Source organism: Bos taurus, chromosome 22 (assembly GCF_002263795.3).
Source record: "Bos taurus isolate L1 Dominette 01449 registration number 42190680 breed Hereford chromosome 22, ARS-UCD2.0, whole genome shotgun sequence".
Classification (NCBI taxonomy): Eukaryota; Metazoa; Chordata; class Mammalia; order Artiodactyla; family Bovidae; genus Bos; species Bos taurus.
This window is the reverse complement of record NC_037349.1, coordinates 12,755,226-12,769,037: the sequence shown is the minus strand read 5'-3', so window position 1 is coordinate 12,769,037 and position 13,812 is coordinate 12,755,226. Positions and strand designations below refer to the sequence as shown.

The 13,812-nt window shown below is 44.8% G+C and overlaps 1 protein-coding gene across 6 annotated transcripts in view; it reads right to left on the bottom strand.

Moving 5' to 3' along the window:
* Positions 1-282: 282 nt before the first annotated feature.
* Positions 283-13,812, bottom strand: part of MOBP (myelin associated oligodendrocyte basic protein) — a 44,998-nt gene continuing 31,468 nt past the window's right edge. For 3 of the 6 annotated variants that reach the window (NR_198904.1, NR_198903.1, NR_198902.1), the window contains 3 exons: positions 13,551-13,770; positions 3,327-3,398; positions 283-3,223 (listed from right to left, as the gene is read on the bottom strand). Coding sequence is in view for 3 of the 6 variants with exons in the window: in XM_010817420.4 (XP_010815722.1) it covers positions 13,731-13,770 (40 nt within the window). In the remaining 3 variants the exon portion in view is untranslated. Of the gene's footprint in view, positions 3,224-3,326; positions 3,399-10,977; positions 13,771-13,812 lie in introns of those variants that run through there. The other 3 variants (XM_010817420.4, NM_001435147.1, NM_001435148.1) reach the window with 1 other exon arrangement.

Here is a 13,812-nt window from a genome sequence, read left to right as displayed (position 1 = left end):
GTTGCTGCAGATGCAACCTTGCTTTCTTTCGACATCTAGAATTTACAAACTCACCCTGAATTTTTCCCCTGCCCAGAAATATGGAGTCAACTATCCCCCAAGGGCATCTGTCCCTCTCACTGGAGAATAGTTTTAGAAACCATAAGCACTAGTTCTACAAATAAGCTTGTCCTACTTTCTGACTGGAGTTTGACAGATGGCAGCAAAAATATCCAATGGCATGAATCACTGCAGGGACAGAACAGATAAAGCCTCCTTTAAAAACACGTCCATGGACTCTTATTGAAATTTCCAATTCATCTCAAGTTTAATAAATTTCTTCTTGGCTTACTCTAATAGAAGAGTTTATTATTCCATTGTTTTTCAATTTTTGAATAACTGGTTTTTCTTGTTTTCATGAGCATTAATTTTTTTAAAGTAATACATTATCATACCAAACCATACATCTAAATATCAACATCGCGTCCCCAAACTCAGGAGGCTCTGTGTCTTCTCTTCTGTCTCCACCATCAGTTCGGCCATCCTGAAACTGGCTTCACGGTGAGCAGGTCCCATCGATTCTTTGGTCAGCATCGTCTTAGCACCAATATCTGAAAGGAGAGGAAACCCTAGCCTCTATCCAGGGGAACACCAAAGAAACGAAGAGTTCAGAACACTCAGGGTGAAACATAGATGCTTAATAAAAGATAATAATAAAATGTAGAATATAGACAAAGTTTTTTTAAAAATCCTCTGCCAGTTTTCTCTGTTTGAGCTCCCAGTTGGAATTTATTTTTCCTTTTATTTTTTCTTCCACTAACGCCTTTGTATAGTTATGGGGCAATATGTTTAGTAAAAAATTGTAGTTTTACACAGGCCCACAGGTATATACAGTGTCCTGTACCGACCCTCAAGGATCCACTTCGTGCACCTCCTCCCAGTTCTTCACTCAGCGATACCGCCTTTGTAGCTTGCAGCCAGCCATAATGGAAGTATTTACAGCACGAAAATTGGCAAACGCTATCAACCAGGACTTTCCACCCAGAGAATCACAATTTAAGCATGTATCAAGACAATTTATGGTACACACCTCAGTTTTCCCAAAAACAGTCAAAATGTCAAAACAAAATCAATTGACATAGAGAACTATCAGAATAATACGCCAAACATTACAGTTGGGAATTCCCACTCAAGAAATTTACCGAGAGTAGCTTTGGGAGCTTCATGTGATTTTTGTAATGTTCACTGCATAGGGCTCCCCAGAACCAATCATTAAAAGATACAAAATACAGTTGGATTATGGTACATTTTAGTTATCATTCTGTTTAGTTATTCATCAGTTTCAAGTAATTTCCAGATAATTTTTGATCCACCTCACAGCAGCCTTTATTTCCACAACAGACAACATAGAAAATTCAGTCATTTCTAGTTATTAACATTTCTGTGCTGATATACAATTTCTACATGAATTAGTATACACCATGCTCTCTCCTCAACGTCACATTCTGTAGTAACCTTGTTGTATCTCCTAGATGATATGAAGGGTAGAACCCAGCAAGCTTGGAGCATGGGGTCTGGCTTTGCCAAGATCTAAAACGAGCTAAAAGAACATGAAGTTTCCTCACTGGGTCTGAGTGGGGCTGGCCCACTAATCTGTGCTTTCTGGTAGTCTGTCATGGCACCCCGGGTGTTATTCCCAGGAATGTAATGACCTCGGATTTCTCATCCTTGGAAACTGTTCATTAGAGGTTCTCATTTGGTTGGTCGTTTAGCACCTGAATGTAGGCAGGAAGCATGTCTATCTGAAAGTTCTGTGTCGTTCGATTCCCTGCCTGTTATTAACATCACCACTTTCACAGAGAAGTGACCTCCCTACGTGAGGAAGCCAGGGCACTCTCTCCTTCCAGCTGCCTCAGGATAGTACTTGGCTGACTTCCACTCTCCGGGAGGATGGTGTTCTGAGCTACAGCCCATCTGAGTCTCGCATGCTTCCTCCCGGCTCCTGGCACTCCCTCTCACCCAGCCCCCACCTCAAGCAGGACTTCCCCTGGCATCGCTCCCCCAGCTCCTCACGTGCCCCTCAAGCCTGGCGCCGTCTGGCGTGCCCACTCAGGGACACGGATCCGTGGCCTTGTTGGTACTTACTTCAGGCATTTGTGCTTGGCCGTCCCAGCCCCCAGCGCCGGGCAGGCCCACGTACCCTCGCTCTCCTTGCTCTGAGCTTCCCTCCACCTAGTACTGCCCATTTTACATCCCTCCACATTCTACTACGTTCCATTATCCTCTGCTGTGCCTTCCTGCCTGTCACCAAGGGAAGCTTGGGAGGGAGGAGTATATTCTAACCTTCCCCTTTTCCCCTGTCAGAAACCACAGCTCAACTCAGATTTTTAAAAATGGACTCCAAACAAGTATCTTTGTTTTCTAAGACTTTTAAGCCTGGAGAGACCCCAGGTTGGTCATTTATCCCCCTTACCTCCCCAAGCACATTTGTGTCTGGCTATTACTATTGACCACTTCTATACAGCCTTTAATTTCTGTTATTTCTTCAAGCCAGGAATTATTTCAGATCTTCTTTTTGGTTTCCAAGAGGATAGATATTTCTTGGATTGCCTTTTATTGTCTCTCTCTCTCTTTTTTTTTTTTTTTTAATTTTGTTGCACCCTAGAGAGTGAGAGATCTTACTGTTTCTGAATATTGGACAATTATAGCTTTGTGGGTGGTTAAAATCTATACATAGGGCATCACTGCATTTACCATCTATTTTTTATATTCCTCATTTTGTCTTCCAAATTTATCTACCTGGTATGAGAATACTTGATTCACTTAACTGCTGTTCAGGATTTATTTATTGGATATTACATTATTGATTCTCCTATTGATGGACATTTTGATTAATTTCTTTCTCTTTTCTCCCCCAATGGTAAGCAATGCTTCACTGAACAGATGTACTTGTATCTCCTTTTTCTATGAATGCAAGTTTTCTCAGGATTGGTGCCTAATATCATAATTACTTGATCATAGGCTATACAGTATCTTATTTTGCTGGTACCCCCAGATTGCACCCCAGAAATGTTGTAATAATTTACAAATTCTCAACAGTGGCTTGAATTTTTCCCACATCCTGGCCAACAACTGATAATTTTTATTTTTGCCTTTATCATGGTTGTACAACAATATCTTGTGGTTTTATTACACATCCCTGAAGAAAGATGCCACTTTCTTCAAATTGAAAGAAACTTGAGTCCTGAGCAAAATAAATAAAAATAAATCCATACTTAGTGACATTATAGTGAAGACAAAGAGAAAAGTCTTTAAAAGTAACCAAAGAAAAAATACAATTTACTTACAATGGAAGGACAGCATATTTCTCATTGGCAATTATAGAGGTCAACAGACCACAGGACAGTATTTTCAAAATGCTGTTGAGAGAGGGGGGAAAAAAAAACCTGTCAGATGAGAACTCTAAAGTATTTTCCCAGTGGTTGCGTCTGTGCATCTCAATTGACTTCCCCACCTTCTTCAGAAATAGATACTGTTCCTTGACTGAAAGGATGGGTGGGTGTCTGAAGCTGGGCACATGCTAGAACCTCATGCCTTCTGGCCACGTGATTGGTCCTTTCCTTTGTTCAGTGCCCTTTCACTCTACCCTAGGATTGTAAATACCACTTGGCAAGGCAGAGTGCTCTGGTTAAGCCATGTATTTCCTGTTCCAAAAGCCTGCCCCACCTCAGGGAACTTGGTTCACTTTGCTCAGCCCTAGGCATGCATGAGTCTAGGTCCAGAGTCAGGGACCAAGATATCCTTTTCTCAGCCCAGTATGGTTCCAGGCCTTGTTCTGTATCAATAAACAGATTGGCTAGACTCTGATCACAGCAGTCATCATAGCAGCCAAGTTCCTGGCATTCTAGATGACTGAAAAGTGGTAAGCCGACCTCTGTCAACTAGCCTCTGAAAGTAGCCCCTCCAAAAATTTATTTCCATCTTAGTGTGCTAAATCTTTTAGATTCAAAAAGTTCATCTTCTTCACTCTGCACAGTAGCCCTGTGAGAAAGTGAAGGTAAGGGAGGCATCATCCTTTCCCGTTCACAAATAAACCACGGCACTGATGAGTTGAATGACTTGACCCAAGTCATACAGCTGATGAGAAACAAGACATGTCTGAGTCAGTTTTTGTTATAAATGCCCTTTCCAGAATCCAGGATTTTTGTCCATTTTCCTGAAACTTTCTTTGAGCCTCTATTTTCAATGCCAGCAATTGAAAAACTTACTAATTTACTATATTTGCTCTTATGTGAAGGTATTAAAATTTTGCAAAGTAAAGGTGTAGACAGCAAGATAAGAAATATCAAGAAACTGAATGTATGTTTAGAAATCAGATAATTTTTTAAAAATCCAGATATATATTATACTGAGAGGTTAACATATTCAAATGAAATCTTACTTTATATTTATTGTGGATAAAGCCTAAATAGAAATATTCATAGTTATATTGCTCGGGGCAGAGAAAAAAGGATTTGAAAAATCGAAGAATTTTAGCTCAGTAGATTCTTATTTTCTGAAAGCCATAGCTTAAGTAAAATCAGGTACCTTGATCATAAGAGTTACTCTGGGGAACAGTGGCAAGGATCCACATGTGGGGTCTGACATCATTATCTCCTTCTAGATACTCTAATGGAGACAGAGGACCCTGCAACAGAAGAATGACTCTGCCCATTTCTTTTGCTCTGAACTGATAACATGAGTTCATATTTGGTCTTTCCTTGGCATAGAGTCTCTGGCTACAGACCCTCAAGTAAAATGCCTTGTTCCTCACTAGGGCCAGGGCATGGAAAATAATCGCCTGTTTGTCAAAGTCACAGCTGTAATCACTGAGTAAGTGAGCTGGAGGGTGAGGGGAGATGGCAGTGCAGTATTAGGTCTGCTCTACTATTCTCTGAAAGAGTTTTGTGACCCTGAGCATCTCAGGTTGTCATCTGGACCCTCTGCCCGCTGGTTGGCATTTTCATTTCTGAGTCTTTACTTCCATACTACTCAATAAGCCTCTAAATAATTTTTTCAATATATTTTCGTTATTTACTCAGTCAGCAAATACTGACCTTGTTGGCCAATGACTCTGGGGATGCGCAGACTTATCTGTGAACTTGAGGACAGACCCTTTTGTTTTGATCTCTTAGGTATAAATATAAAAGTCCTTACTGCTCCAGGGTCATATGTGAAAGGAGGACTCCTAAAAATTACGGGTGGAGAGCAAAAGTCAGGTAGTCCTCTAAAATGTTTTAATGGGGGCTGAGATTTTGAGGCAAAATGAGCTCTCCATTTAGGAAGGGAAAACACGTACATACACATATACCCCTGATTTGCCCCCATGTAAACAGTGGCCTTGTTTAAACAATTTCATTGGCATAATGAATCCCCTGTAGGAGAAAGTCACTGTATAATACTGTTCTAAGTCAGTTATATCTCAGTAGGGGTTAGAAGTGTTCAAAAAACAGAGCTGCTTTAAGAAGTAGCTTTAGGAAACTTTGTTGGATGATATATGTACACTAAAGCTTTTCCACTTTCACAGCAACATGAGTTTCACAAGTCAAAAGAGAGAGGGAATTGGAATGACATGCCAACCAAACCTCCTCCTGTTTGGGCAAGAAGCACCAGTGGGTTTACCCTTGCGGGGAACCCAGTACCTCCCACCATCTGCATATGAGTTTGAGCACAGGGGAGACAGGGAGTCAGGCGGTGGAAGGAAGGGAGCCAGCCTCCCCAGAGCACATGAAGCAGCAGAAGGAAAGAGGCCACAAAAAAGAAAGACTCTGTCTCTGTCTCCCTGTCTGTCTCTGACACACACATGCACGCACACACACACACCAGTTTGGTGCTAAATGCCCCCAGCTCCTCCTTTGGACTCCAGAGATTCTCTTACTAGGACTTCGAGAGCTCACTGAAGGGAAACGTACACCAGAAGAAAAGGGAAGTTGTCATCTGAGGAGCCGGATTCAAGTATTTGGAGGACTTTTGGAGACTGGAGAAGATGCAGGTAGCCGCAAATTAAGACTGTGGGTGAAAGCAAGTTAAGGAGGCAGATTCAGTAGTGACACAACCATCGTGACTCAAGAGAGCCTGACATGATGGCACCTGGGCAAGGCCAGTTAGGGAAGTGTAGGATAGGGATTGGAGAGACCTGGAGCCAGAATACACGCGGGTGTGGGTCAGCACCCCTCTCGGCATCACTCTCGGTCACCTGATGATGGGGGCCTGCACGAATCAACATGCTGATTTGGGCAGAATCTCCATGAACAGCTGAGAACAGCGTCTGGAGAAGGCAGCGAAGACATTGTGAAACCCAAAGCAATAAAAATGTGTAAAAATTGTTAGTAGCTCTGCTAGAAATCTAAGCACCAAGATCTTCTGTGAATTTAAACTGTAGAAAAACAGATGAGAGAGGGAAAGAGATGAAAGGAAGACAGGAGCTAGAAGGAGAGGAAGCCGTTGGAGGAGGCAGGGTGACCCCCTTCTGCCCCTTGCTGTTCCTACCCTCCCAGCCCTGGCCATGGGGACTGGTGAGCAAATCAGGTAAGAGTTCACATCTCGGGAACAAGCTGTGACTTAGGAAAATAATGGCATTGAAGTTCTCAATAAATATGCTCTGCAGCTAAAACCTAGTCATGAAAGATCAGAGGAGAAAAACCATAGGGAAGGAAGTGAATGGGATCGTTTTAAAAATAAAGATTTGGTTGGCAGATTACCATTGTAAAAAAAAAAAAAAGTCAGGAAAGTAGATGATACCAAAATCCACAGTAACAAGAGTTGAAGAAAACAGGCACTATTTACATTCCAAGCCAAATAATGAAGTGTCAGCGAGGTATCAGCTGGAAGAAAAAAAGTCGGAAAATGATTTTCTTTTTCATCGCTTGCAGGCAAAGCTCTGGTTGAAAATAAATGCAAAATCTTGCAGCTGGCAGTGGAGGTCCTTAATGATCTCCATCAGCAGAAAACTAAGATTCTCTTAAAGGGTCTGACTCACAAAGCTTATAAGCCAGAAGAGAAAGAAGCTGTCAGCTGCAGAAGGGGATGTTCACAGAGAATTCAAGAAACGGAAGATGAATTATAGTGAAGATAGATTATGTAAAAATCTGTTAGATCATCATGTGGTGAAAAAAAAAGCCCAAGAAACCAGACTTTTTATTCCTGATGCATCAAGATTTCTTCCTGGAGAGAAGAGAGATGCTGCCTTGCAGAGACAGGAATTGCAGATAGCAAAGCCAAAGATGGATGTACTTCAGAGGTCTCAGAAATTAACCAAATCCAGGAAGACCACTAAGTAACTCCCATCAGTGAGCCATCCTGGGAGCCAGGATGGGAGCCATCCTGGAAGCTCAGGCTCCCTGAGCACACACGCCCTGGCAGTACCAGGGCACTCGACCCCACTGTGACCTTCGCTTGCTTCTTGCTATGGAAGAGGCATGCCTACAAGTGAATTATCTGTGAATGGGCAACACCTGGGTAGAGGTACCTATGAGGTATCAGGAAAAGCTTTGCTTTTGATTTGTAAACATGACTTGATGAAAAACTGCCAGAATGTCTGTTGAATCCCACACTCTCTGAATGACAGACTACCCAGCCCTCCTTAATGGTGAACACAATGGGGATTTCTCCACTTCATCGCTAATCAAACAGACTTGCTTGGTAGACAACACAGGGCTATGCTTGGACCATCACCTGGGCCAAGAAACTATTTTCAGGATCTGATAAAATATCAGCAACTAATATTGGCCCTGGCTTCACTGACAAAGAATGGCCCTAAGAGCTCTTAACTTTCTCCAGGGAGGGCTGGCTTAGCTAATGGCGGTGCCAATAACTTCCCATCTTCACCAGGAATATCTGCCATTAACTCAACACAAAAATGACTAACATTGCCATCAGCCACCTTCTCAAACATGGACCCACACATTCCCAATCTTTCTTCCTAGTGAGCTTATATCTTTTTGCTATAGGAAATTTTAGAAACATAGACCCTCTTGCTATAAGAAAGTACCTTCTTTCTTGACCTTCCTTACTTGAGATTATCATTCATTCTCTCACTACAGAATACATGCAGCCTATGGGTTCTAGCAGAGAAGGCAATGGCACCCTACTCCAATACTCTTGCCTGGAAAATCCCATGGACGGAGGAGCCTGTTAGGCTGCAATCCATGGGGTCGCTAAGAGTCCGACATGACTGAGCGACTTCACTTTCACTTTTCACTTTCATGCATTGGAGAAGGAAATGGCAACCCACTCCAATGTTCTTGCCTGGAGAATCCCAGGGATGGGGGAGCCTGGTGGGCTGCTGTCTATGGGGTCGCACAGAGTCGGACACGACTGAAGTGACTTAGCATAGCATGGGTTCTAGAAAGGAGCTTCTCCTGATATTACCACCTGCTCCCCCAAGACTCCAGCCTCAGGATATGTTGGGATGCTTCAAAATCCACTATGAATGTTATTTTGGTAATTAGGTGAACACTGTCTTAGAACTCAGGCTTCCCAGATGGCTCAGTGGTAAAGAGCCCACCTGTCAATGGAGGGGAGACAGCAGATGTGGGTTTGATCCCTGGGTCGGGAAAAATCCCCTGGAGGAGGAAATGGCAACCCACTCCAGTATTCTTGCCTGGAAAAGTCCATGGACAGAGGAGCCTGATGGGCTACAGCCCAAGGGGTCAAAAAGAGTCAGACATGACTTAGAGATTGAGCATAGCTCAGAATTTAGTTTTATTGTTAAGAGATCTTTTTGAACCAAATGACTCAAATCTGATAGATATTTGATTTGCTATGAAGACCACCCCTTGAGCTTTCACCTTTCATTTTCTCCACTCTCCTCAAACCTGTTTTATGTACTATTAATATAGTTTATACAGTTAATGTATCTTGTGCAACAGAGATGAGTTTGAATATGATCCATGTTGAATATAAAACTTTTATATCAATTTGCTTAAAAGGAAAATAATTATCAGAACTATTGGCTAATCTATGTTCTTTTGCTCATCCAAATATTGGATAAACCTTGATCAAAAGTCAAAACACTCAACTCGATGGTACATGAATGTTGCCTTAGAGGAAATAAGTAGTCATTGAAATACCCTTACCCATCAACTGAACCTAAATCTATAATGTCACTGCCAAAGAATACACTCTTCAAGAAATAACTTAGAAAATTACCATCATAAGTATTCTATCAATATTTGAGAATTCCCTACTGGTCCAGTGGTTAGGATTTGGCACTTTCACTTCCGGGGCATAGGTTCAATCCCTGGTCAGGGAACTCAGATCCTATAAGCCCCACGGCAAGGCCAAAAAAAAAAAAAAATTTTTTTTCTGCTTTAGCCATGAAAGTAGAGACTGTTGGACTCTTTTACCCTAGTGGGACCCTTTATCTATATAAAATTAGAAATCAACATAGACCCTAAAAGCTGCTTTAGTTGACATGGAGGTGGCCTGGATCCTTGTTGGTTCTCCTTCCCACTTATCTCATAAGGTGGCATCTCCAAGTACCCCAGGGTTTCACCAAGCTCAATTTGGCAACTTTCAGTTTGCAACATAATAGCAATAAGGTCAAGGTCATGATTCAATGGCCATGGAGGCCATAACCAACTTCTCCTATTTACAAACATGAAACTCTATGTGGCACAGGATAGATAAATCATTGATACTCAACAAAAAAATGTTATCACGATCCTTACCCAGCATTCTTGCAAGTGTGTATCTGTGTTACGAATAAGAAGAATCAGTAGGCAAAATCTTTCCGAATTGCAAATAAAACACCCCACTCTTGGGCCAACAGCAGCATCTTTGTTTGTTAAAAATACTTCATTTTATTTCAGTAGAGATAGTAAGTACCTGTTATGATGTTATTAATGGGGTTGACGTGTATGCTATGGAGTCAGGCAAGAAGCTCTCCTGGGAGAATAAGTTTTCACATTTCTCTGGTGTCTGAACAGCAACCCAGATGGACACTCAGCAAGTTACTGTCCCACAGCACAGCCCCATCTCACTGTGATGTGTCAGCGTTTTTGTAGCTTCCCATAGTGAAAGCTTCCTTGTAATTCTATATTCTTTGGGGAGATTAAACTCTGCCCTTCCTCTCCAACTCTTCCATCTTCCTCTCCTGAGACCACCCGAGTCTCAGATTTAGATCTTAGATTCACCTTTAAATGTGACATTACAGACAACAACTTAGTGTCAAGATATTGCCTTGATTTGTAACTTAATTAATGAAATTCATCTGGAGAAAGGTTTAAGAAGATTTCAAAGACCTTAGATAAAGTGATTTCTTTATAATCCTCTCCACTCTCCTCATATCTCTGACCCCTAACAGCACCACCATCACCCCCATTTGTGAACAGGGCACCTTCCCTCCTACTCCAGTAGAAATCAAAGCCACGGCAGGAACTGCCTCAGGCTCCTGTCACTGACCCTGCAAACCCACCAGACCCATGCTGTCCTTTCCTTTTTGCTGATGAGAAGGAACCCCTGCTCCACACCTGATGCCCTCACCTGTGCCCTGGCTTCCTCTAGCCAGCCTCCTCACTTCCTGTTATTCAGCCACTAAGTCATGTCTGACTCTTCACAACCCCACGGACTACAGCATGCTAGGCTTCCCTGTCTGTCACCATCTCCCAGAGTTTGCTCAGTTCCTGACTCCACCAGTTATCCTCTCCTCCTCCTCCTTATACCCACTCCGCTGCCTCCTTCCCAGCAGCGTTCAACATGCCAGGGGTCAGCTGGCCTCATGGAACACCCCTGCTATGGTCCCCTCCTCTGCCTCCCTTCCTGGTGGAGCTGAGTTGAGGGAGTTGCATCTTCCTTGCCCAATTTCTGTTCTCACTTCCCATGGACTCTCACAGAGGATGCCCTACAGAGTCACACCCTAGAAGGTTCCTTGCTGCTGAATACAATAGACACCTTTGACTTCTCTCTCTGAACTTTTGGAAAATTATGCCTATTTTAAGAATAACAAACAAACACCCATTCAGTCAACAAGCATTTATTGAGATCTTACTAGTGTTGGGAGCTTAGAATGTGGCAGTAAACAAGTATGGCAGTTGTGGAGTTTACATTAGAAGGAGGTGGGGTCCCAAGTAATAAACAAGTAACTATATGAACAAGATGGTTCAAGAAGGTGATCACTGCTAGAGCAATGCGGTAGAGCGTAACTATGGAAACCACACTGACTTCCCAGGGAAGCCTCTCTGACATGGTATTTGAGTTGAAGGCATTAGTGCAAAGATCTTGGGCCAGAACATCACAGGCAGAATGAACAGTAAGAATAGAGCCCTGAGGTTGGCACAAGCACTTAACAGATATGACAACATATCACTTACACGTACAAAAGCAGAGACCAGAAAGAGGCAAGAGAGTGTGGTCTTGCTCGGTAGCGAAAGGGCTTCTGAGTCACAAGCAAAGTGGACCAAGTCTGGAAGAACAATGGGCTCTGTACCCTTTGTGGTTGGGGCCTGGCTCTGCCTTCCCTCCTCCAGCCTCATGAGGGTTGGAGGGGTGGGGGACTGGGAGAAGGATCTGTTCCCTGTATCCTCCACCCTTCAACCCTGGTTTTAGAAACCAATAGGCACATTGGCAAAAACAAGTTGGAATAGCCTTCTGGAATGGACCCCACTGGAGCCTGAAGAGAGATGGATGCCCTCAACTCTCTCCTTCCATCCCTCCTCTCTGAGCTGGGTAGGGAAAGTAGCCTAAGGAGGGGTGCTCCTGCAAGGCCACTGCTGGGTTACACAGTGGAATCCTACATCAAGGTCAGCCCTGAAGGGAGCGTGGTCTTCTCTCATGATCAGCTTCAGTGCTCAGGGTCCTCCAGGGCCGTGGGATTGACATAGAACTCAGAGGGGCTCTCCAGTATTTGTGCCTGGGAGCGAAGACAAGCCCAAAGATATTCTCCCAAAGCCAAGTTTCTAAACACACACACACACACACACACACACACACACACACCAATCCATAGGAGCACCAGGTGATCTGAGGGTCCTCTGTTTACCTGGGGGCATTGCCCCCCAACATGTGCATATGTATAGGGAGTATAGTAGAACCAGAGTGGAGTGAGGGAGTAAGTTCCTATGGCCCTGATCAAGAATCCATCCTCAAGATTAAAACGTCCTTTTCAAGAGCCTAGGGTTACGGATAGTGGGAACAAATCAAAAAGATGAGAAGTCAACCCCAACCCTGCTCCATGATAACTGGCTTCAGACCCCCACACCCCACGGAGTGGGTTCACACACAGGGAGGGAAGTCTTGGACTGCTCAGCTGCCCCAACTCACCCCTCCCCTGGCTTAATTCTCCTCTCCCAAAAGCCAAGTTCCTCTCCTAGCTTTCCTCATCCCTCTACAGTATATAAAGGGGTCCAGGCACAGACAGCGGGGGTTGGGGGTAGGGGGGTAGGTCTCAGCCCTCCCCAAGGAATCTGGGGCTCCATGGCCTGAGAACAACAACTCTCTGAGCACCCTTTCTGGCCCTGCGAAGGTGCCCTGGGGTCTGCCTGTGTCCTGAGGTGGGGAGGGGGGAAAACGGCAGCGCTGCCTCCCAAGGGGCCGACTTAGCTGCCTTGTCTCTGAGCCTTCGGGAGAGGGGAGGCGGCCAGGGTTCTGAGCTCAGATTACTTGCCCAGGGTTTCACATTTTACAGAGCAGGTAATGCTGGAGTTGAGACTGTCCAGAGGGGTTATGGCACCCCACTCCAGTACTCTTGCCTGGAAAATCCCATGGACGGAGGAGCCTGGTGGGCTGCAGTCCATGGGGTCGCTAAGAGTCGGCACGACTGAGCAACTTCACTTTCACCTTTCACTTTCATGCATTGGAGAAGGAAATGGCAACCCACTCCAGTGTTCTTGCCTGGAGAATCCCAGGGACAGGGGAGCCTGGTAGGCTACCATCTATGGGGTCACACAGAGTCGGACACGACTGAAGTGACTTAGCATAGCATAGCATAGCATAGAGGGGTTGGACTTAGATGGTTTCCTGAGAGTATTTGCTGTCACCCAGGAGGGGTGACACCCACAGATCCCTGTGTGAGGCTGGAGACAGGGGCCTGGGGGTGGGAGGGAGCGCCTTCCTCAGACTTTTCTCCAGCTTCTGACCCAGCACATTGGCCGCCTCTGGCATCTAGACAGCTCCTACCCTCCCTGGGAATCTCTTTGCATCTCCGGACCATTTGGCAGACTAATGTCTTATTACAAAAGAACTTGAATCTTCCACACTTGAAGCCAACTGGGCCTCTGACTGTGAGCTAGTACAGGGACTGATTAAGGAGGTCAGATGGAGACCAAAGGGCGCAGGGGGACAGAGGAGCCCAGGCAGAGGGCTAATGACAAAGAAGGAAGCCAGGATTAAAAGTCAGCCTAGGCAACAAGATGCTAGGCACGGAGGCGTCTTGAGGTTGAATGACAACATATGGGCTGGCAGTGGGGCCATCCTGCTCCAGAGATCCTGAAAGCCTGTGTACATCCTTCAGGGGACAGGACTGTGGCTGAGACCAAAGGGTGCTGCGGGGACCCACCGCCTGGAGCCTAACGCACAGAGGTGTCCCCTCTCACCTCCAGGCAGGCTGCCCGGCAGCGCCCGCCCCACAGGGACTGTGGGCATCGGCTCTGGCCACATCAGCAGGTGGCGGCCCCTGCGTCATATTCAAAGCCGGGTGACCTGTCCCAGGGCACGTGCGTCGAGAAGCAGTGAGTCCAGGAGCTGAGGCCGACCGTTCACTTGAAACTCCTCCATCACTTCTTCCGAGGGGTCGGCTTGGTCTTCCTTTTCAATCTGGTTAACAAAAAGAAACAGAAGAGCCCTCAGCATCGCTGA